The sequence below is a fragment of the Prunus dulcis genome, chromosome 6, assembly GCF_902201215.1.
Source record: "Prunus dulcis chromosome 6, ALMONDv2, whole genome shotgun sequence".
Taxonomy (NCBI): Eukaryota; Viridiplantae; Streptophyta; class Magnoliopsida; order Rosales; family Rosaceae; genus Prunus; species Prunus dulcis.
In genome coordinates, this window is record NC_047655.1 from 698,495 (window position 1) to 721,890 (window position 23,396).

General features: G+C 37.0%; 4 protein-coding genes across 5 annotated transcripts; 2 read left to right on the forward strand and 2 right to left on the reverse strand.

Annotated features, from left to right (window-relative positions):
• The first annotated feature begins 2,567 nt into the window (after positions 1-2,567).
• On the forward strand, positions 2,568-8,891 carry LOC117630654 (casein kinase 1-like protein HD16). The gene is made up of 16 exons (XM_034363351.1): positions 2,568-3,374; positions 3,913-4,041; positions 4,154-4,227; positions 4,371-4,440; positions 4,530-4,585; positions 4,976-5,047; positions 5,222-5,316; positions 5,408-5,471; positions 5,560-5,689; positions 5,784-6,002; positions 6,087-6,229; positions 6,379-6,553; positions 6,635-6,725; positions 7,463-7,620; positions 8,290-8,478; positions 8,599-8,891. The coding sequence occupies exons 1-16, from the start codon at positions 3,000-3,002 to the stop codon at positions 8,656-8,658; spliced, it is 2,100 nt and encodes a 699-aa protein (XP_034219242.1). The 5' UTR covers positions 2,568-2,999; the 3' UTR covers positions 8,659-8,891.
• An 890-nt stretch (positions 8,892-9,781) lies between these two features.
• LOC117631354 (protein PHOTOSYSTEM I ASSEMBLY 2, chloroplastic) lies at positions 9,782-13,467 on the forward strand. Of its 2 annotated transcripts, XM_034364461.1 has the most exons (6): positions 9,798-9,929; positions 10,769-10,863; positions 11,470-11,638; positions 12,324-12,416; positions 12,768-12,918; positions 13,356-13,467. In XM_034364461.1, exons 1-5 carry the CDS (start codon positions 9,857-9,859, stop codon positions 12,896-12,898), a joined length of 561 nt encoding a protein of 186 aa, XP_034220352.1. In that variant the 5' UTR covers positions 9,798-9,856; the 3' UTR covers positions 12,899-12,918; positions 13,356-13,467. The 2 variants fall into 2 exon arrangements, with proteins under 2 accessions (XP_034220350.1, XP_034220352.1); XM_034364459.1 differs by lacking the exon at positions 13,356-13,467 and having other exon boundaries at positions 9,782-9,929; positions 12,768-13,130.
• LOC117631353 (metal tolerance protein 4-like) lies at positions 13,291-16,770 on the reverse strand. Its single transcript, XM_034364458.1, has 7 exons — positions 16,430-16,770; positions 15,999-16,168; positions 15,623-15,821; positions 14,688-14,866; positions 14,439-14,589; positions 13,964-14,094; positions 13,291-13,840 (listed from the first exon to the last, which is right to left on the reverse strand). The coding sequence occupies exons 1-7, from the start codon at positions 16,632-16,634 to the stop codon at positions 13,661-13,663; spliced, it is 1,215 nt and encodes a 404-aa protein (XP_034220349.1). The 5' UTR covers positions 16,635-16,770; the 3' UTR covers positions 13,291-13,660.
• Positions 16,771-19,222: 2,452 nt separating this feature from the next.
• On the reverse strand, positions 19,223-22,994 carry LOC117631487 (GTP-binding protein BRASSINAZOLE INSENSITIVE PALE GREEN 2, chloroplastic). Its single transcript, XM_034364677.1, has 3 exons — positions 21,641-22,994; positions 20,649-20,816; positions 19,223-20,169 (listed from the first exon to the last, which is right to left on the reverse strand). The coding sequence occupies exons 1-3, from the start codon at positions 22,859-22,861 to the stop codon at positions 19,822-19,824; spliced, it is 1,737 nt and encodes a 578-aa protein (XP_034220568.1). The 5' UTR covers positions 22,862-22,994; the 3' UTR covers positions 19,223-19,821.
• Positions 22,995-23,396: the final 402 nt, after the last annotated feature.

Consider the following 23,396-nt stretch of genomic DNA (forward strand, 5'->3'; position numbering starts at 1 on the left):
CATATCCATGAGTTAGTATTGCATTCCCAATTGTGCATTCGGCAAAAATGGAAATATAATTTCTTACCCATGAGTTAGTATGCCATCGGACTGGGCCGGGCCTAAACGGACCCTACTTCATTAAAAAAAAATCATAAACTTAATCATAAGGGCATTTTAGTCCGAATTTGAGATTAAACTCACTTAATTCAAATATTTTCACATCAAACCAAATTCATAAAACACCCAATAAAGTCACACAATTATAAGATTTTCCACAAAAATAATAAAACCAAGTATTATTTTTGAGGTTATTACATAATTAGATCGTAATACGTTTTAAGAAATAATTTTAAAAAATAATAAGTATCAAAAAAATATTTTTTTAAAGGATGGTATGAATAAATATGAAAATATTTGGTGATGTGTTCAAGAAAAGCATGATTATATTTGGTGGTACGATTATGTTTCGTGATATGATTATATTTGGTGATGTGATATGTTGTTCATCTTATTTATATATATATATATATAATTGTTGAATTAATAATTGACACAAATTAATGTGCTAATTATCCAATTATAAACTAGGAATGAATAAAGAAAAGTACATGAAATGAAACAAATTATATATGTGATCTAAATGATATAATCTTAAACCTATACTCTTATTTATACATAATTATATATGTATGCGGGCCTAACGGGCCGGGCTTTTGTGGGCAGGCCGGGCCAGGCTTTTTTGGGCTTAATCGGGCCGGGTCGAATTTCAGACACTCAAGCCCAAGCCTAGCCATGCCCAAGACGGGCCGAGCCATCTCAAAGTTCATAACGGGTCGAGCCGGACTTTTTTTCGATGGGTCGGACGGGCCTCCATCGGCTCATGAGCCTGCTGGCCAAATAATGAGGCCTAACTACGGGGGGAGGAGAGGGGGCTCAAATTACATCATGGGGATTCGATCTGGTGCCATATGGTTTGGGGAGGTGGGGATGAGGGGGGAAAGGGAAGTCCCCTTACGGGGTGGAACCCATTTTGGCAGCCTTAAGGATATTCTTTAGACACCTATGTTCTGAATTCTAGTCCAAACAACGTTTTCCATTCTTGATTTTCTTTAAAAAGAAACCCCACCCCTCTATTCTCACAAGTATAAAGCCCAACACGAACACTCACTAACAACAATATAGCATTGAAAATTAACTAGTTAACAGCATCAAGGGGAGCATTCCAAATATATGGAGACCTCTAAAGGCTTAGTGATCGCAAACTCTTTATCAATTAGTTATTCAAGAATTTTTGAAAGTTTACCATTGATTGAGAGCTCTCCCACTGTGTATATATATAACGTACATTAAAAAGCTTGCAAAATTAAACAAAACTAAGATGTGATTGCGAGTAAGTCATAAAAAAGTTTGCAAAAGTTATATATAAATAAAATATAAAAAAACCCCAATTGCCAGGCTAGCTCTATAACAACACTCTTCAAAGCAAACATATAGCATGCCCATAAAATAGCGACGAAATTTAAATTTAGAGGTCAAATTATGAATGATATTTGAAGATCAAAACTATAGTTGAATGAGGTGGGATTTGTGTCATAGTAAGTAATGGTGGAGCCAAGAATCCTATGAAGGAAGCTAACCTAATAGCTAGGGTCAGAGACTCAACTAATTGCTAATTCGATTGAAAAAAAAGGCCATAAGAAAACTTAAGAATGTATCATGTATTTTCATGTGCTGTTGTGGTAGAAAAATGACAAGTTTTAGAGCCAAGAAGGTTAATGGAAAGATAAAATCAAGTAAAAAACACACAAATCAGGTAAATTCAAATTATGATGAGGTGATGAGGATGGTTAATTCTGGAATATAGAGATCAAATATGATGAGAAGCTGAGAACGGTCAGTTGATGATCGCACAGCAGCATGCCATGAATTCCTCAAATCTTGGACCAAAAAATAAAAATATAACTCCTCAAATCAAACAAGCAGGGGAAAGGAAGGAAGGAGGAGAAAGTCTTACTAAACCTCTTGATTGATATATTAACAAGTTTCTTCTTCTTGTATGCATAATGTATGTCATGTATATCGTGCACGCATTCAATACTTTGTCATTTGTGCCACAAGAATTGCATTGAGCACATGAAATTTTCCACTTTTTTGTTTTTTTTGTTTTTGGAGGACTTTTTCTATTGAAAGGGACGATAGCATATTGAACTCACGCACAGAACACGGATGCTAGGACTCGAACCCATGACCTTGCCTGAGGGAGTAAATATTCCAAACCACTACACTAGTGAGTCCTTTGCTTTATACTTTTTTTTTAAGGTTGAAGCAATTTTCAATAATTCAATAACTGTCAATCATTTGAATTATTGAGAATGTAATATTCTAAATTACTCTAATATATGAAAAAAGGAATTAAACTCGAATTAAACTCGAATGTCAAGGGACGGACATACAACTTTAACTAGAGTGTAAAATAGGTAGCACATACGCTCTAACAAACTTGACTAAGCTCATATATGCAAATATCTTCCAACTTTTAAGTAGAGAAGTTAGGATTAAATAGCTTCATTGGCAAAGGAAAGTTAAGGTTTAATCTGCCAATAATTTACTTTTTTTCTTCTTTTTCTAGACATTTGGTGAGTTCACCAATTTGACGATTGTCCATTTTGTCCTACCACACGGTCCACACCAAAAACGAAACCCTCCTTTCTCATTTGGTTTTCTCTGTTTTCCCGCATCATCCTACAGTTGGACTCGGCGCCTCTGCCTCTCTCTCTCTCTCTCTTGCCCTCTCTACCAAACCCTAACCCCCAAATGTCAACCTCTGCAATCAAACCGTAATTATCTCCAATCGAACCTCAACCCGACCCAATTCACCTCCGATTTCCTCTAATTCCACTCTTCCCGACCGATTTATTCAAATTTCAGCCATGCCCAAGACTCTCAAAGCTTCGCGGGATTAATATAATGATCGAATCGTTGAAGCACCGTACGAATTCATTTTATGGGTTTGAGCAATGCCGGAGCTTCGCAGAGGAGTCCGCCGAGGCCGCACTAGGGTAGCTCACAAGCCGTCGGACCTACCGCCGCCCTCGCGGAGGACCCGTGCCACGGTCGCCAGAGAAGCCGCTGAGGCCGTGGTGAGGCCGAGGACAAGGTTGGCAGTGAGAAAATTGAAAGAAGAGGAGAAGCAGGAGCCGGAGCCGGAGCCGGAGCAGGAAGACCGTGTGATTGTGATATCGGAGAAGGACTCCGATTCCGAGGGCAAAAAGGGAAAAGAAATAGTCGAAGAAGATAAAAAAGCTGTGATGGCTGACGATAGTGGTGGCTTGAGTGCTAATAAGGCTGCTGGGCAAGAAGAAGAGGGCAGTACTGCGCCTTTTCCCGAAAAGGTACGGGTAGTTTCTCACTATTTTGATGCTTTTGGTGGCGTTATATTGCGTATTGTTATTTTATTTCAGCTGGGAACTTGGGGTGGTGTTGCTGCTGATGAAATGTGTTTACTTTTTTTCACTGTTCTTTAATTGTTCAGGTAGTAGGCTATATTTAATTATGTTGGAAGTATTTCTTGTGTTTCCATTTAAGAATGATATCCTAATCAGTAAGTTTCCTTTAAGGGATCCAGTAAAGTGGTCATTTTTTATTTTATAGATGTTTTCTATGTTGGGTGCATGCATTTCTGTGTTTATATATTCCCAATTTTTATCTTGTTCTTCAACTAAGCGGGTCACTTTAACTGAAAGAATGCACTGGAGTGGATTAGCTTAATGATGGCAGTCTTTAAATGAATGCTTTGGGTTGGTGTAACTTAAATGATGAATTTTGTTGTAACAATTTTAAATTTCATAATAAAAAGAGAGAGATTCTGTTTCAACTTTGGTATGTTTATTTTAATGGTGATATATGTTCTGGAAAATTTCCAATTCTAAGGTTCAAGTAGGAGGGTCGCCACTCTATAAGGTAGAGAGGAAGCTGGGCAAAGGTGGCTTTGGCCAGGTGTTTGTTGGTCGTCGTGTTACTGGTGGAGTTGATCGTACAAGCGGTCCTGGTGCTATTGAGGTAAGTTCATATTTTGTCATGTTGAAAGAAGGCTGTACTATTCAGAAATTATCTTGTTTTCTTTATCAGTAATTGTCCTTATGAATTTCTTTGCGATTTATGTATTTATCAGGTAGCACTTAAATTTGAGCACAGAAACAGCAAAGGCTGTACTTATGGTCCTCCATATGAGTGGCAAGTTTACAAGTGAGTCTTTTTCTTTCTATTAGATTTTTAGTTTTTCAATTGTTTTCTTCCCTGGTTGATGTGCTTAGGTTCATTTGTCAGTATCTATACATGCGCACTTGCTAATTCGTTTATAAATCGGTCATTTTTTTGTTTTTGAACAGTACTCTTGGTGGTAGTCATGGAGTGCCTAAAGTGCACTATAAAGGAAAGCAAGGAGACTATTATGTCATGGTATGAACTGTCCTATCTCTTGTATCAGTAACGGGTTGAAATTTCTTGTTTCCTTGTGCCAAATACATTTGTTATTTCCATATATGCAGGTTATGGACATGCTAGGGCCTAGTTTATGGGATGTATGGAATACTTCAGGGCAAGCGTGAGTATTTAAGATTATTTTGCTTTTCATCCAAACATTATCCATTTGTTTTGCTGTTATCTCGAGATCCGAAACCTGGATATGCCATTTAGGATTCAGCTGAAAAATTCCAGTTTTAAATGTGTTGCTGCTTATTCTGAGGGGTCTGAATAGAGGCACAGCTGAAGCAACCTATTTTCAGTCACGATTTTAAGGATTAAATCTTCTAAACTCATACTTAAGATGCTAGAGAGCACTGAAATAAAGTTTGAGTTATTGGATAGTTGTGGCTTTGGATTCAGTCTGTGGGTATCTGTTCACAACTGTTTTTGAAGTGGAAGGGCACGCATATGTTCTTCTATTCTTGGACTTCAATTTTCTAAAAGATTTTTACTAATCCAATGAACACAGGATGTCTGCAGAAATGGTAGCTTGTATAGCTGTCGAGTCTTTATCAATTCTAGAGAAGATGCACTCAAGAGGGTATGTCAACGCAGCCTCAGATAATTTTATTCAATTTTTGGTGTTGGTTGTCCCAATCTTGTGGATATTATATGAATACTAAAATTTCTTCAATCCTATTGCTTTTTGTTTCTTTCAAAAATAATTTTTTATTATCTTTCTAACTTATTTCAAATCATGACTTGTTGACATTAGCTATGTGCATGGAGATGTAAAGCCAGAAAACTTTTTACTTGGTCAGCCATCTACGGCTCAAGAGAAGAAATTGTTTCTTGTTGACCTTGGACTAGGTAAGTTAATTTATTTTCATCTGTAGGGCTTCTCTCCAGTTATTTCATTTACTTTCATTTCTTATGTCTTCTTCATTACCTGATTGTGCAGCGACAAAGTGGAAAGACACTAATGGGGGTCATGTTGATTATGATCAACGTCCTGATATGTTTAGGTGAAGTAATATCTGCATTTTTTGGGGTATGGTATTCAGTCTAATTCTTCTATATCTAGCCCTAAAATCTTTTCTGTTTCACCTCCAGAGGAACTGTACGATATGCTAGTGTTCATGCTCACTTGGGAAGAACTGCTAGTAGAAGAGATGATCTTGAATCTCTTGCTTATACACTCATTTTTCTCCACCGAGGAAGGTTACCATGGCAGGGCTATCAGGTATATAAGAGGGATTAATTTTAGAGTCTGATTTACTCTCCTTTATTGGGATTTATTATGAAATTGATCTTAACTGTACTTGGTCCTGTTTCAGGGTGATAACAAATCTTTCCTAGTTTGCAAAAAAAAGATGGCAACATCTCCTGAAATGCTGTGCTGCTTCTGCCCCCCACCTCTTAGGCAATTTCTTGAGGTTGTGGTGAACATGAAATTTGATGAAGAGCCTAACTATTCGAAGCTAATATCATTGTTTGAGAGTTTGATAGGATCAAATCCTGCTGTAAGGCCAATCAAAATTGATGGCGCTCAGAAGGTATTTTAGTGATATTGTAATATATAAAGCTTTCTTTTGTATGTTCATTGGGCTTATAAATTAATTTATTGCAAACTGTTTTAGATTATTAGCCAGGTTGGCCAGAAACGGGGTAGATTGAATATTGAGGAAGATGATGATGGCCAGCCAAGGAAGAAAGTTAGGCTAGGAGTACCTGCGACACAATGGATTTCAGTTTACAATGCTCGGATGCCGATGAAACAGAGGTAGAAATTCATTTTGCAACATTGTACTTTTTTTTTCCGTCAATATATTGTGCAGTTTCATTCTTTCCTTGCATATCAAAGGGAAAAGTGATTTGAATAACAATCCCTGACTGTAATTTCCTAATGGCTTGTTCATCTTTTATTACTAGGTATCATTACAATGTCGCTGATGCAAGGTTGGCACAACATGTGGAGAGAGGGATTCAAGACGGTCTGCTTATTAGTTGTGTGTCATCTTGTTCTAATCTCTGGGCACTTATTATGGATGCCGGAACCGGTTTTACTAACCAAGTTTATGAGCTTTCACCATTCTTCTTGCACAAGGTGGATCCCTGTGCTTGTCTATATTCATATAAGATGTTTATTTCTCAAAAAATTGACAGACTGTTTGTTCTGAATGCACAGGAATGGATAATGGAACAATGGGAGAAGAACTATTACATTAGTTCTATTGCTGGCGCTAATAATGGAAGTTCCCTTGTGGTGATGTCAAAAGGTACACTGCTGTAGTGATTAGTTGTGGCATTAATCTACTAACTTTAATGGTGTTAATGAATAAAGTTGCATGACCTATGCGGACCAGTTTTTTGTCATGCGAGATTGCATTTTCATATCAGTAAGGTATGCTTTAGTAATATGCTCCAAAGTTTCATGCCATATATGATGCTGAGGAAAAAAATTGGCTTGGAAAGAATGAATGAATCTATTCTTTGTAATGTGTTCTTTTAATGCTATGTTGGTGTAACTTTAATCTGGCCATGCAGTAATCTTTCTTTTCTTTTTCTGGATTGCTGTATGGTGTTTGGGTTGGTTCTTCTTAGTTGTTGAGGTCTAGGTTCGCTCTTCCTAAAGCTCCCAGAAAGATCCAATGGCTGTGGGACATACATGCTGTGGTTATTATCAAGATAACCACGATTCTTTTTGCTTACCTCTTAGGGTTCTCCACATTGGTGACTGATGTGTTTGTGTTGGACATTAATGTTTTGAGTCTTTTGACCGAAGGTTGTTATTTGTTATATATTGATAAGGATTGCTTAGTTTTTTTTTATTTTTATTTATTTATTTATGAAGTGGATCTTGTCATTTTGTAAACAGAGTAAGATACAGTGGACTTTTGTACCCAAAAAAAGGGAAAAAAGATTGGATATTACTAGACAGAATGTGTGTGCAAATCCACATCAGTTCAGTTCGTTTACAATCAGTAGATTATGAACTGTGGCCGTAATTCTGCAGGAACTCAGTACACGCAACAGTCATACAAAGTAAGTGATTCTTTCCCCTTCAAGTGGATAAATAAGAAGTGGAGAGAAGGATTTCATGTGACCTCAATGGCAACTGCTGGGAGCCGGTGGGGTGTTGTTATGTCTCGCAATGCTGGCTTCAGTGATCAGGTAAGCTGTGCCTATCTTATTATTCTCTTCGGGAATGTTAGTGTGTTAATTTGATATTTCCATGCTAGCATGTTGCAGAGAAATAGCTGCCTTCTCTTCATCGGCAGTTCAATTTCTCATATGATCCTGCTCTTTCTCAGCTTTATTCTCATTGCATGATAATATGATATTGTGGATTTTACAAATCACTATAGGCCCCTCCGCAATGTGTTTCTACTTTTGTGTGAAACCACTGCTCTTTCTCCGAGGGGCACAAATAACTTTTGTTGTTGTCTTGAAACTCTTTTCAAAAGCTTCATTTAAAACTTGAGTCAATAGTATTTGGATCTACGTTGGACGGGGAATAAGAAGAGGGAAAATTGAATCTTTTCAAGGTGTCAACTGATCTAGTGAGGGCCATTTTAATAAAACAGATATTTTAGGATATGACTAGAGGCAAGCTAACCAGACATATTTACTGTTATTCTGGGTTGAATTTGACTAGAAATAATGACAAATGGGTTGTGTTAGGCCATTTTATGGTGCATCCAACCAGATATTATGGCAACGAGATCTGCCAACTTTTTATATATTTAAAACGTGATTAGTAGCATTTCATGATAGCCAAGGCATGTTGATTTTGCAGTCATTTTATGGTCCACCCTCTCATTTTCCATTGGCTTTTCACAGGTTGTGGAGCTGGATTTTCTCTATCCAAGTGAAGGCATCCACAGACGTTGGGATAATGGTTTCCGGATAACGTCAACAGCTGCAACTTGGGATCAAGCAGCCCTCATCTTGAGTGTCCCCAAGCGCAAACCTGGTGATGAAACCCAGGAGACTTTGCGTACATCTCAATTTCCTAGCACACATGTGAAGGTATGAAGTTTTTCTTTAAAGTGAATGACCTTGACACTCTTTTTAACTTTTTTTTTTAAAGACACAATAATATAAGACTATTGATATCCTCACTCTAAATTCTGGTATACTTTTGCACAGGAAAAATGGGCAAAGAATCTGTATCTTGCTTGTTTGTGCTATGGGCGAACCGTATCTTGATTCCTGTGTTATCGGCAGGAATTTGTAAGTCGATATTTTTAGATTTGGTTATTTTGTTTTTCTCCCTCTCGGGGTTGATAATGATTTGTAAGAAAATATGTTGAACGAGAGGAGTTAGCTGCAGCAGCACAGATTATGTTGTACGATAAATGTTTTATGAGCCGTATAGTTGGCTTTTATTTTGAGATCCCGCCAGTAATTTAAAGTTAAATTATGCAGTGCTCTGTTCCTCATTTGTTTTCTCTCACGTTTGCACAATGCAAAAATGCCCATTGCTAATGCCCCTCTTATCATCGTCATCCGATTCCTTCCCTTGAAGTTTTAATTAGATTTATTTGGAAATTGGACAAGTTTTCGAGTCCATGATATGAAAATGTAACAAAGCTCAGAAGAAAAAAAATGCTTGAGCGAATTTTTTTTGGTCGAATCATTTGACTCGAATGTACTTAGCGATAAAGTGAATCAAAACCAATCCATTTTGATTTGCTAATCACTGTTTTGATTGCCTCAAACTAGTACTGTAACTGAATCTAACCAGTCCCGTTTTGTGACCTGCTTGCTAATGGTGACTTCTCATCGTAAAAGATTATATTGTCTTTACATATATCGAAGGAGGGAAAGTGTATACAGTTAAAATAGTTGGGAAAACTTTTATTGTTGAAGATGAAGAAATTAAGGGCGAGATTAAGTTAAATTCGAATGAGTTAGGGATTTTAATTTTTTATATTAAATAATCAGTGTCATCGTGTAGCATGAAACATGATAGTAAATGGTAACAACTAATGAAAATGACAAGTATAAAAAAATTAAAAAACATGTAATTTAGTTCGAATTAAGCGATTTTCAAACTGGCCAAAGCATAGCTAAACCATCGATGACGGTATGTACCGTATATATTTGATATAACCAACCCCTATACATTTGATATAAAAGTATAATTTAGAATTCGTAAGCGCATCCTTCATTTTATACATTTTTATGGTGCATATTTTATAGTAAACAATCTTGTTAAACCTTAAAGATAAAGAGAAATAATATGGAGGGAGGGACCAAAATAGAAATAATATGTGAGTTCCTTTTTTTATTTTTTGGGTTGGAAAAAATAACATGTGAGTTCGTATGTGTGTAGAGCAAAGAAGATGATAAATAAGAGTGCCCCGCTAAGACACATGGACAGACAGACAGAGAGATAGAGAGGATGTCATCTTCTTCTTCTTCTTCTCATCTCTCAGCCATACCACAACGCCTGTCAAAATCCTCACTATGCCACTGTGAGCTCTCTCTCTCTCTCTCTCTCTCTCTCTCTCTCTCTCTCTCTCTCTCTCTAAAAGTTAGTACCCATTAACGAACTTAATGAGACCTGCCAATTTCTCGTCATTTCCATGCACAGTCCTTAATTTCAAGTAGCTGTATTTTGCCTTATCTCATTCTTCATCACATGTGTGCATGAGGTCTCGGTTTCTTGTTGCCCACTATATATGCATATATATTTTGTATAGCTCTCAACCAGCACTAAACTCATGGTTTGTGGATAAGAAGTTTACGGGCTAGTTTGCTTTTGGCCCTCCGTTCACCAAATTGTTAACTACTTGGTTTTGCTTTGTCTATATTGCTGTGTTTTTATTTTTGGTTTACTTTTGGGGTACCCAAGTTTCATTAGGGGAAAAAAATTAAAAGATAAGGGAGACCAATTTACCTAATGTTCGTCCAGATTTCATGAATAATGGGTCTTTTCTGGTCTGCTTTTATGGTTTTGTTTTGTTCTCAATTCAAATTTGGGGGCTTTGCTTTTCTTTTGGGCACAAAGATTTCAGAGACTAATATTATTTGTAGAATTGAATCAAGGTAATATCATGAAATCTTAAGCCTTAACATCTACTCAGACCATTAACTGCTTGATGATAATATGTACCTTTGGATCAGAAAAAGAAAGATGATGAATTTCAACATTCAAATGTGCCCTTTCAGTTGTAGCCAGTGAACATTTTGCTTTTAGCTCTATCTGTCATGCAGCACATGACTGTTGCAAAAACCAGATTCATGTCTTTGATCAATGATTGGTGGAAGGGCGATGGTTCTAACTATCATTTGTATGTAAACAATTTGGCAGTCAACACAAAGTCGGTTGGGTTTCATGTAAGATCCAATCTTGAGAATGACAGCTGCAGTCCGGGGGATTCAGACCACTCTTCTAAACCATCAAAGGTATTGATTTATTTGATTCTGAAGTATGCCTGATTGCAAGAAAATGTGGCATTAGATAGAGAAAGGAGATAAGTGGTGGCCATTGTTTATGGCTTTCATGTCATTCGCGCATATCATTAGGATGAATTTTGTTTGATGATTCTCAACTCAAAGTGCTGCTGAACTTCGTTCATGCTCTTAATGATACCACTTGCTTTTGCCTTCTATTTATGGTAAAAAATGGGCTATTTTGTTCACAAGAGATGATTCTCCATGTGAAATTGATGGCTTTAGTTTTTTGTTCAAGACAAGATAAAGCCTTTTGCATGAGTTCTTCTGATGCAAAGGGGCCTCAACTTTGTTTGAGGCATTTCTTTTGATGTATTCTCAGTGTCAGTAACAGAGAATTTTTTAGTGGATACAAAATACGTCTTTTATGTGTATGTTCTGTTTTCTTAGAACTTTTTGTTTTCCAAGAATTCAACTTTTGTAGATTGGTGTGATACATTGGAACTTCTGAAATAACTTATTTGTTTAATCATATTTTTTTATAAGGTATGGTAAAATTCAATAGCAATGGCTTTTTACTTTCAACAAGATATAGTTATAAAGGTTCAGTGACCACAGGAATCTCAGGCCTCAATCTCTCGACGACAGTGTCTCACATGCCTATGTTCAACCGTTGCATTGATAAGCAATTCTGCAATCTCTACTTCCGTTCCAAAGGCATTTGCACTGGATGGAAAAGAGAGACCAGCTGGTTGCCGGAATTGTGGGGGAAGTGGCGCTGTGCTTTGTAAGTATAATTTCTGTAGTTATAAACCAGAAGTGGAAATGATGATGACATTTTGTTCAGTACTGGCATGATTGTGATACTATCTTGGTAAAAACTGAAATCCTCTGGGGTATTCTATTTCTGCCCCCAAAATTCATTTGTGCATATAAATTGTGCATTAACTATATCGGTCTAAAGGTTCAGCTAGAAAACCAACTTTAATTGTTCAAGTTTGTTTTTTGAAATTATCATATTGATTTTCTTTGTTGATATGCAAGTTCCTATATTCTTTTTGGTAGCTGCGAGTTCCTATTTTCTTTGGTCGTTTTCTTTGTAAAAAGAGTAGTTGGTCTGATTGATATGTAGTTAAAGTCAAAGATTCGGAATTCTTTTGCTCATGCCTTGAGGTTGATGCTTTGGCTTGTGAGAGGGGGAACAGATGTGCTTCTTCCTTTCATGTGTTAGCTGTTTTATGTTAGGAAGTTTTAGATGTTGATATGTTGCTTGGAGCGTAATGATATTTTGTTCTTATTCTTGAAGCTATTGATCTCCTATACATATATACGTATGTAAGAAAGGATAGTGTGCCTTAGAAAAAAACAAAATAGAAACGTATGTTAGTTGGGTTTCATTTTCCATAAATTTAGATTTTATGTTACTATGGTCTTCCCTTCGTCCATGAGATGTTAATTTGCTTTTCATTTAGGTGATATGTGTGGTGGTACAGGAAAATGGAAAGCTCTCAATAGGAAACGGGCTAAAGATGTGTACGAGTTTACAGAATGTCCAAACTGTTACGGTATGTAGTTCTCATCCATACTCATATTTCTGTTTCATCAAATGGTTAGTACCATAGGAACATGTTTGCTTGAGGGAGAAAATTCCATTTGGCTTCTATGACATTTGCACTCTGTCACAACTTATTCTCAGAAAATGAGTTGAGTAGAAAATTAAGAGCCATTGCAAATTATAGTTTACAGTTGTAAATGAAGAGCATTGCTTCTTCATCCCATACCAACATTGTATCCTGTTTTATTACAACTGGCGCACAACTTTTTTCTTGCATCTCTTTTTTTATTGTTTTTTTTTTCTTCATACTGGTATGGATATGTATTTTATTTGATGAGTAATTTCCCTTTGTTGTCGACAGGTCGGGGGAAACTCGTATGTCCGGTTTGTTTAGGGACCGGTGTACCGAACAACAAAGGTCTGCTTCGAAGGCCTGATGCAAAGCAGTTACTTGATAAGATGTACAATGGTCGGCTATTGCCAAACTCATAACAAGGTCGTTCTACATCAACGTGAGCTGCCCACAAAAGAGTTGATTTTTGGCCGTGTGCCATTCATTTTAATCATACAATACAGTGTATCATTTTAGAAGGGTTAAGAAGCCAAAGATGTATAATGTAGACTATATAGATAGCCGTCCTTCCACTACGATTGTGTTGTCATAACAGGGCTCCTCTCTTCACATTATATTAGCTTAATGGATGTGAATTTTGTTGCACTTTAATATATTCTCTACGTCTTAACAGAGCATGCATTTAGGAACTTTTATTCTGCAAAATTGAAGAAGTTCGATATATGGAAGAGGCAGCAACAGAACAAGATTTTTGCCCTTATCTTTTAACGTAGATGCCGCAAAACAAATCATGGACATATGAAGCATTGTATAACATCCACCACTGGAGAAGGAAGAAATCTGACTTGCATCTGTTTGTGTATATGAATGTGACAGGCAATTAGATGCATTCAAAGTGATCAAGAGAGGGCATTTGGAATGTGTCCAAGTCATGGAAAAAGAACAGAGAGAAAAACAGAGCCATTCACTTGATTTGCTTTCCTAATATGTAAGAGCCAAAATTTAAAGGGCACGCAGTCTCAGTTCCTTCTATGTTATTACTTGTATGAAAAGTAAATAGATTATTGCAGATTTTGAAACCTTTCATCCTCCCAACTAATATACTCGTTCACTTTGAAGTGCCCTTTGCAGAAGACAGTTAAAAGATTTTCCACAAGGCCGTTTACCGAGATACTGTCAAATCAGGGCTGTGTGTTTGGAAGCTTGACGAGTACAGAATGTTCTGGTTTGTGCTCGCATTCAAAGTCAAGATGAACAAATGCTCGTTCAACTTCGGGAAGTTTCTCAATCTTTATCTGGAGGGTTTCTCCAATTGCATGTGCTTCTTTTAAGGGTATCTCCTCTGGGAGTTCAATGTCAACCTGTTCAATAACATAATAGTTTTCAAGCTATTTTCTTGTTATAGAATGCAGTATGCATAACAACGCGTGACAAGTTTTCCATCATGATAATTTAAGATCGAAATTGTGTTTAATATGACTAACCTCCACAAAATAAAGAACACCAAATGTGTAAGCACGAACTGTGTCAATACGCTTCACTTCAGGGTGCATTATGACAAGATATGTCAGTTTTTGTAGGAATTCAGTAGGGGCCGATTGTCCCACAAGGGAAACTGCATGTTTCGGTTCACATGTTAAATAGTTGAAGTACAAACTTTATCAAATGCGTACTGTCAAGCATCGTTAAGAACACATTTTCAACTCATCCAATAAGATACAATAATCTGCACACTCAAGAAAACAAGAAGATTTTCCAATTCACAACTGGTCTCCGAGTTGATATAAAAGGATTGACCACACAACTAGCAACCCTGCAAAGCTAGCATGACCATTGGTTATGCAGAAGCAACTTGAATAGCAAGGAAAAAGGAAGAATAGAGAGAACTCCCCCATCTTAATAAGTCATGCAAGATTTTTTGGAAGATTAAATGGCAGTGATGAAAAGCTGGAAAAATACCTGCATTTTCCATAACAGTTCCAGACCAATTTACAATCGTGTATACAGCAAGGAGAATAGCACCAGCAGGATCAAGCCACCAGTAGAACCTATTAGCAAGAACAGCAGCAACTAATCCTACTACATTCGTCACCACATCAAAATAGTGATCCTGGTAATCAACATTCAATGAAGTAAGGTAACTCGGAAAAGTAGAAGACCTTAAATCCATTCAGAGAAAACTAACAAAAAAAAAGAAGCTAAGTAAACCTTCGCGTAGGCACGAACGATCTTGTTTCCTGAGCTCCTGCAATAAAACCAGAGTGCAAGTTTTACCACAGTAGCAAATATCATAATTACATACAGCCACACCAATTGACTTGAGGACATCTTTTCAGTGGGATCATCTGTAACTAGTTGTTCGACAGCCTGGATCAACACTTGAAACCCTGTGAGGAATTGCAAGGGTATAAAAGTTAAGCTGGTCTGAAGTTTAAGTATGCAACATAGTCTGGCTTAATTATATCTGGAAGTTAACCCCGGGAATTATAGAAGAAGTGAAAAAGAACAAGAAAAAGGAAGGGCATAAGTTTCCTGCAAGCCTAATTGCATACCTTTATCATTCCGGTGTGACTCTAAAGTTCGTTCTTTTGAGTATACACATCATGTACACTGTTATAACTATGAAGAAATTTTCTAGGACTCATATTATTCACCTCAAAATTAATATATTTTCCTGCATAGTAAAGTGTGATTGAGCACATGAAGGGAATGTTTCTTTGCATTACACTCTGACAGTAAGACATGTAACACATAAACCTCTATTGCTCCAGTTCTTGTAGAAAAGTGTCAATTAGATGTTAAAGAATTCAATGACTTGATCCTTGTTTATGTTGTTTAGGTTGTAAACTAACATCAATTCAGGATTATCTTAAAATGTTTTTGAAAGAGGATCATATGATCAAATTCTCAAAATATTTCAGGTCTGTGTTAGATTGGACATTACTCATGATCTTTGATACTGCCAATTGATTTGGACCAAAATCTGAAATAAGGCAGAAATTTGGTCTCCTTCACCTTAAATTTACTTGAACAAACAAAGTGTGTGTGTGTGTGAGAGAGAGAGAGAGAGAGAGAGAGAGAGAGAGAGAGAGAGAGAGAGCAACAGATACTAAGGGCAAGAAACTAAAGTTAGAATGACACACCAAGTGTAGCCATGATAGCAGCAAAGATGATTATGCCAACAGGCTGAACCCTCAATTTTCCAATAGGATATTTATAGATATTGATGTTTTTCATGGCCAGGTGAGTAAACCAAAGTATGCCACCAGCCAAGAGATCTAGTAAAGAATCTAGTGTTGATGCAGCAATGGCTATGGACCCACTCTTTATAGTAGCATAGATCTACACATTCCAAAATCATTATCTTATCAGTGCAAATGCCAACAAGAAATCACAGCTAAACTGTTATGTTTCTTATATATATGATACTCACAACTGCATCCATTCAAACCCAAAAAGCCTTCTTTAAAATAAATAAAAAAACTAGAATTTGACTAATTGCAGTGACAAATTAAGTACCTTAAGTCCCAAGAGAAGTATATTAGCATAGTTGGAAATCTTCATTGCTCTTTCATGTTGTGCTCGTTCCTCGAGATCGTCCTCGTCGATACAGTCTGCTTGCACTATAGAGTCAACCTCCTCAAAGGATTGAAGTGTTGCAAATTGGGTTTCATAATATTCCTTCTCCCCTACAATTTAAAGCACTAACAGGATCAATTCAATTGTTCTTAACAAACCAAATAAACACACTTCAAGAACTACTTGTGCTCTGTTTGTTTGGTTGCAGAGAAAACCAAGGAAAACAAGTTAAACATAATAATCTTGCATCCAAAAGAACAAAAAAGAAAAGTGAAAAACACTTGTTGCCCAAGCATTAAAACTTTTACAGAACCACAAACATTTTCCTACATTTTCTGAGTTACCAAACAGAGTTTTGGGGAGAGAGATACCTCGGTTTAAGCCCGTGGTTCGAGAGTAGTCGATGCCTTCAGGCGACTCGGGATCGATGCCAGCTCGAACATTGTCAGGGAGCCTGGAAACGAAGTCGTTTCTGAGTGAGTTATATGAGTTCCTTCGACTCAGTCGCCGACTGCGTCCACCGCTCGCCAACAGCGGCGATTTCACACCACCACCCGTATCCAATTTTCCCTCCATTAGGACCCCCACGACCCGTGTAACTTAACCCGCTCCAAAAAAATCTCTGTCTTTCTCTGTCTTTCTTTCTCTCTCGCTCTGAAGAAGAAGAAGAAGTAGCAGATCTTAAAAGAAACAGGAGGTGAGAGCTAACTGTAAATTGAATTTCGCACCAAATATAACCAATTATCTTTATATTTTTCAAAAAATAGAAGTAAAAAAAAAAACAAGACAGCGACACTAATAATTATGTTCTTTAATATTACAATTTTGAAAAGAAAATGGTTCAATAATCATCAATGCAATGCGGACAAAGATTAGCTCGTTCGTTTGGTCCCACGTCCCCAACTGCAACTCCCACGCTGGCATGCCGCATGTGAGAAAACTTTTCGGTACTTGGTGGGTGATGTGGCGTTAGCGTTACCAAGGGGGAGATAGAAAGTGAGATTTTTTTTTTAATAATAATTATAAATGTTATTTTATTATTATTTGACTTTATATTTTGGACTTTAAAAAAAATTTAAACAAAAAGTTAATTATGCTTATAGTAATAGACATGTGTCAAGTTTTGGATTAAAGTGATGAGCAAAAATGCTCCTTGCTTTAAAGGGTATTTTAGGAATAATGGTGGGTGGAAAGATTGCAAGGGTGGAATTAGAATCGTAAAGTTGGGGGACCGAAGTAGAAAGTACAAATATATAAAGCACCTAAGTATTCAATAGTTACATGTTTAGAGTTAAATATTTCTAATTTAGTCATGTCTAATTTGTTTTAGAGGGAATTTTAACTTAAATTATAAGTTATTTATTACAAATTTTATATGTTATATATAATATAATAGAAAAGAGATCAAAATTTGTGGGGGCCATGATCACTCTAGGCCTAGGAATGAAGAAATAGTTCAGTGAGTGGAAATAACAGCACTGTTATAGAATAGACATTATATTCACTTATATTATAACAAATAACTGATTAAGAACTGAACAAAAGCGCAACACTTCGATACTTGAAATTGCTATGTTTGTGGACTCTCTGGTTGCATTGGCAGCAAGAGAAAGAATCTCAAGACGATGAAGCGGAGAAGCAATAGGAGCAGAGCTTTAAGAAATTTTATGTATATTTCAGGTACATTAATTGACCAATACACATGGGACATATAGAAATATTCTCCAATACACATAGGATATAAAAATAAAATATTTTTACATGTCTTATGTATATTAAATGATATATCAATTAGTGTACCCGGAACATACAAAAATTTATCCTACACTAGAGAAGCATTTGTCGCAAAGAAGCACTCACGCAATACGTGCATTCAAACTGATAGAACATATTGCGTGTTTCTTTTCCATTTTTTTGGAAGGGTATGTCTCTTGCTGTTTAAGAGGCAACAAGTGATGAGTTTAATATTACATGTTGTAGTGTCTTTTGGAGTAGTTAATTAATTTAATGAATTAGAAATAAGATGAAGAAAAAGTATTAATTCATAATGTAGTTCAATTATAGGCTAATAATGTCAATAGCTCAAGGACCAAACGACAAACATAAATCATAGAACACAAGGTCAAATGATGCTGCCAACTGCCCATTTTCTGAGTGTAGATGCATGTAGGCACACTGCCTGACTCACATGTATGGACAATTAGAAAAGCATGTATGTAGGGCCACAAGCGACTGACTTTGGCAATCGTGATATATAATATCAGATGAATGCCCAACTGCTCTAAAACTAAAATGATTAGTTTCATTTTCATAATCAGATTACTCACTTACTCACTGTCTCTTATCATTGAAATGAAGTTTTCCTTTCGGAATTTAATATATTATTAGAACAAGGCCTCATGCGCATGTAGTGGCTACTAAAACAACACAGAACGTAAGCAGAGTAGGTTGTGAATATTATTGTAGGTGTAGCAGACTCTCTGCTTATAGCTAGGTTGGATTATAATATACATCGTGGCAGGGAATACTAGGTTTATATACGTGTTCTTCACATCTTGTATTGTATCATTGTTTTGTCGGTTTATTTACTTATTTTGGATTTTTGGTTAGCAAGTACAAGCTCAGATATGGCCTAAATATAAAGCATTTCATTATTCAATGATATTACTTGCCTCTTTACTGATAAGGAAATACTCAAAGCGAGAATAGATTGGTCATATGGTGCCAGGCATTATAGGGCATTCAGATGCATGTAGATTCCAAATCAAACTCAGTCATAAACGGGAGCCATCTAATAATATTAGATATGGGTTTGGCGGGTTCCATGATCCTTGCCTCAACTATCAAACAAGAAGACAATGACTCTATTGCATGTTCATCCCTTTGGAAGACTATTCAATTTCAGTGCATTTTTTTACGTATCATTTTAAAATGGTCCAAATGCAAACTACACCACACCACAGACAGTGAGTGATGGTTGTCACGTGGAGAATGTTGGATCACCAACGCAAACTGTATGTGCAAAGCAAACGATATGCATATCTTCTGTTTTTGGCTGCGTATCAAAGTAAGAATAAGACTGATCTAGTCATTTTTGGCTCCCTTGCCATAGCTATTTGATCTTTGAGAAAATTAGAAATAATTGAACCAACAGAGACAGCAAGTCTGCAACAATTAAGCATCGTGTGGCTTGCCTTTTTCAATTGATGCTTCTTCATTTTACCATTCAACAACAGTCATTATATTTTGGCCCTTTTGCCATCCAAGTAAAAATAGTGAAAAAGCATTAACTTCGTACCAAAACAGCTCTAAACTGAGACTCAACTTTTCACACTTACAATTTACAGAGAGAAGAATAATAAATAAGAAATTCTAAGATAGGCCCATCAAATGAGCATGAGACAGTTAGCTCATATGCTTTCACTCGAAATACGGCATGTTCATCCCTTTGCAAGCCGTCTTTTACTATAGTGGTAAGTGCAGTAGAAAACAATGCCTTCGAGCTGTTCCTGATATAGTTGCTGGAGAAAGATCATTTCCAATTTGGAACATCCACCCCACTTATAGTCAGAGAAAGCATCAACCATTTCATCTGTGGCTCAAATAGGATGCCTAGCTTTGTCATTCTAATAAAAGGTTGATGTTGTTTACTCGACATTTCTCACCTGCAGTATTATCAACCATAAATTGTTACAACACTTTCACCTGTTTTGATAAGAACTGCCACATATCCTTTACCAGCTTCAATTGTTAATATGATGAATCAGCAAGCAACAGATTCCTTTCGGTCACTTTGTTTCCTCTTCTTCTCACTTCGGTGGTCTGGCTTATTTGAAGCTTGGTCAGCCTTAGAGACAATTTTGGAGACTGTAAAACCGGCAACTTCAAAAATGTATGATCTATTAGGAAGCAATGCATTGCGTAGAACAACGTCGATACCATCATACGTCCAAACACTCAAAACTGCCTCTCCTTTAAGTCCAACAGCAAACCAACCAAGACCTGCAGCAGCAATATCCACCGAACTTGAATCCCAACTGTTTCCACTGATGTGAAATTCCTTTCTCACCCACTTCCCAAGCTCCTTGACTCTAGTCTCTCCGGTTGGTGGCTGAAACAGTTCATTTTGGCATGAGAATTACATATGCATACAACAATATCATGCGTTTTCCTAAAATTTAAATGATAAGCATATCTTTGATTTTAGTCTCATACCTACAGGATGGAAGCATCATAACTAGGCCCAATATTTTAAGCAGTTAGGAATTCTCGACAAATTTGAGTTAAGGCAGATGCCTATACATACCTCTTAATCTTGAGTAAACTTTTCATCAGAAGAAAAAAATTGAAAAAAGTAATAGGGAATTTGGAAAAGTTCAAAACATAAAAAATCACTAAACAACCTGGTATTGTACTAATAGAGAGTTGGACCTTAAGAAGCCACAAGTATTATATATGGAGAGCTTATCAGTGCTTGCGAGTTGAAAAAAATCTCCCATGGTAACATGTTAAAAATGAATAAGACTAATGATTATTAGACTAGAAAACCAAGGATTTGGAGAACCATCACTCCTCAACTAGTGCTAATACCTGTAATTGACGACCAAAATGTTCCTCTACCATTGTGCATGCATTTTCTGTTTTTCCCATGTGTAATGGAAGATAAGGAGATGCCCATGCTGTAACATAAACAGTATCAACTGACGATTCTTCTATATCCAGCCTCATAAGCCCAGCGATATGAACTGAATAACCATCCTGAACCAAAGGGCAATAAATGAGCTATGAAAAATGAAATATTTACATGGAACCTAAATTAGCAACAAAGAGATCCTGGAATGGATGATGGTATATGCATCTGAACAGATTCCAAAAATTAACAAAAGACAACTACTTTATTTTTTATGAGAAGCAAAAGATAATACTTTATTCAAAATTAAATGAACTTCCAATTCCATAAATTAATCAGCTCTCTAGTGAGATACAAACTCAGTAAATATGCTTCTGAACATCAACAGAAAATCCCTTCATTCTTTGATCACTGGATTTTCCATGCAAAATGACATTGGAACTTGTATCATATTGTTCAAATGGTTCCAAATGTTGTGAACTTGAGATGATTCATGTGTACAAAGTACAAACTAAACTTGGGATTGTATAGTGTTAAGAACCAAGATCACACTTAGACAATTGAAGCAATGGGTGCTTATTAACTACAAAACTACCAAAATTAGTGCTTTCTAATTCTCTGTAAAATATGATTTGTGTTTTTCTTTTTATTACCTTATTCACATTAGGAGAAACAGAACTATAAGTTAACAAAGAGACATACAATACAATCCAATTCAAAGTTCAAAAACTTAAATAACCAAATACACAAGAAATAACTGCACTGAAATTGTCCACAATTTTAGACCATTTATTCAGTTATACAAAAAATCAACAAGACTTTCCCACTTCACCTTTGTAGGTGTTGATCAAGCAATCTATTAAAGAAAATCAACAAATCACCAAGTACGGATAAAAATAGTCCACTCAGCAATACAGCCCCGTAAGGGGTAGTTATGGTCAAGTACGCTTACCTTGATCCTGTATGTCCTTGGTTTCAATTCCTTGCTAATGTTTACAAGACTCTGTTCTTCTCTTGTCAACCTGGTTGTAATCTGATGAGGATTCAAAAGCCCCGGCGTATCAAACAACTTGGTATGACCAGGAAGTACACCTTCCACTCTAACAATTCCCAATGTTGTTCCGGGCACAGGCGCTTCTGTCAGATGCGTAATCTTCCCTTCAACATGCTTCCCAATTGCATTTATCAACGTACTCTTCCCTGCATTCTGTGCGCCTATTGCCCACACATTCCCTCTTGGTCCTGCCAAGCTAACAACATCATCAACAAGATTTTTCAACCCCCAATCCCTAACAGCACTCACCAAATGCACACTCGTTAACTTATTGGCTCCGCCCTCCCTTGCTCTTGTCCTAACCCAATGCTCTAACCTTGTTGGCGACAATGAACTTGGCAAAAGATCAATCTTTGTTACCACAAGCACCACTCTGGGCACATTCCCTGACTTACCCTGTTTCCAAGCTGCTGAATGCTCCTCGATTGTATCCGAAACCAACTTGGCAACCTTTTTGGGAAACGATCCATCAAAGTCTGCAGCGTCCACCACCATTAGCACCACTGATCGGGTCCCAGAGGCTAATGCCAACTTCCTCCCAACCGTATGATCAAAATCAAAATCGGGAAGCAAGTTCTCCACCGTTGGATCCTTCACTTTACCGTAATGCCTAAGAGAGTGGCACCGTGCACAGACCACCGGTTTCTCCGGCTTGAGTTCGACCAAATTGGATTCAGAGCTCAACTTTTCGGGGTCGATAATGAGACCCCTTTTGAGGGAATCGTTGAATTCTGGCTCGTGCGCAACATGCTCGAGATGGGCACCCAATCGATAAGTCCTTGGATCCTTTGTCGAGGGTTTGAGGAAGAAGCCAGGGTTTTTAGGGTCGGAGTCCTGCATGTGAACGCCACAACCAGGGCAGACGAGGTGAGCTTGGGTGGTGGCTTCATCGTAATTCCCTTCACGGTTCAACTGCAACGATTTAGATGAGGAGAATGGTTTGAAGAAGATGGTTGAGAATGGTAAAGGTTGAGAATTTGTGGGGTTTTGGAAATGGGGTTTTGGGATTGAAGTGAAATGAGAATATGGGGTTTGGGTTGTGAAAGAATGGGAAATCAGTGAGAGAGAAAGGAGGGGTTTTAGCTTTGAGAGAGAGTGGTTTCGAGCTAACAATAGCATTTCTTCGTTTTTCGGATTCAAAGGCAGAAAGATGGTTGAGGGTTTAGGGTTTAGGGGTTTAGCAGAGGAGGTAAACCCCGTATTTTGTGTACCGGTGGTTGGATTTTGGGCTTTGGTCTATCAAGAGTAAGCCCGACCGTTTGGACATCATTAATCGAAAGCTATTACAACCTTAATCCAATTCCAACATGAGGTTTTCTTGTACTACTTTATTATTTCTTTCCTCTGTAGGTAGAGGACAATACGTTTTCCAATTTTTATTGGGGCTTTTGGTTTGCCAAGGACACTCTCTAGGTCATCAAATTGTCTTATAGACACATCAACGATTGACGTTTATCAAATTGTCTTATATTTATTAACGGTTGATAAACGTTCATCAAAGTGTGACATATCAAAACAACATAAACGGTTGATAAACGTTCATCAAAGTGTGACATATCAAAACAACATAAACAAAGTGTGACATATCAAAACAACATTATTTTGTAACGACCCGTGGGACTAATGATATGGAAATGTACTTTAGACCATGACT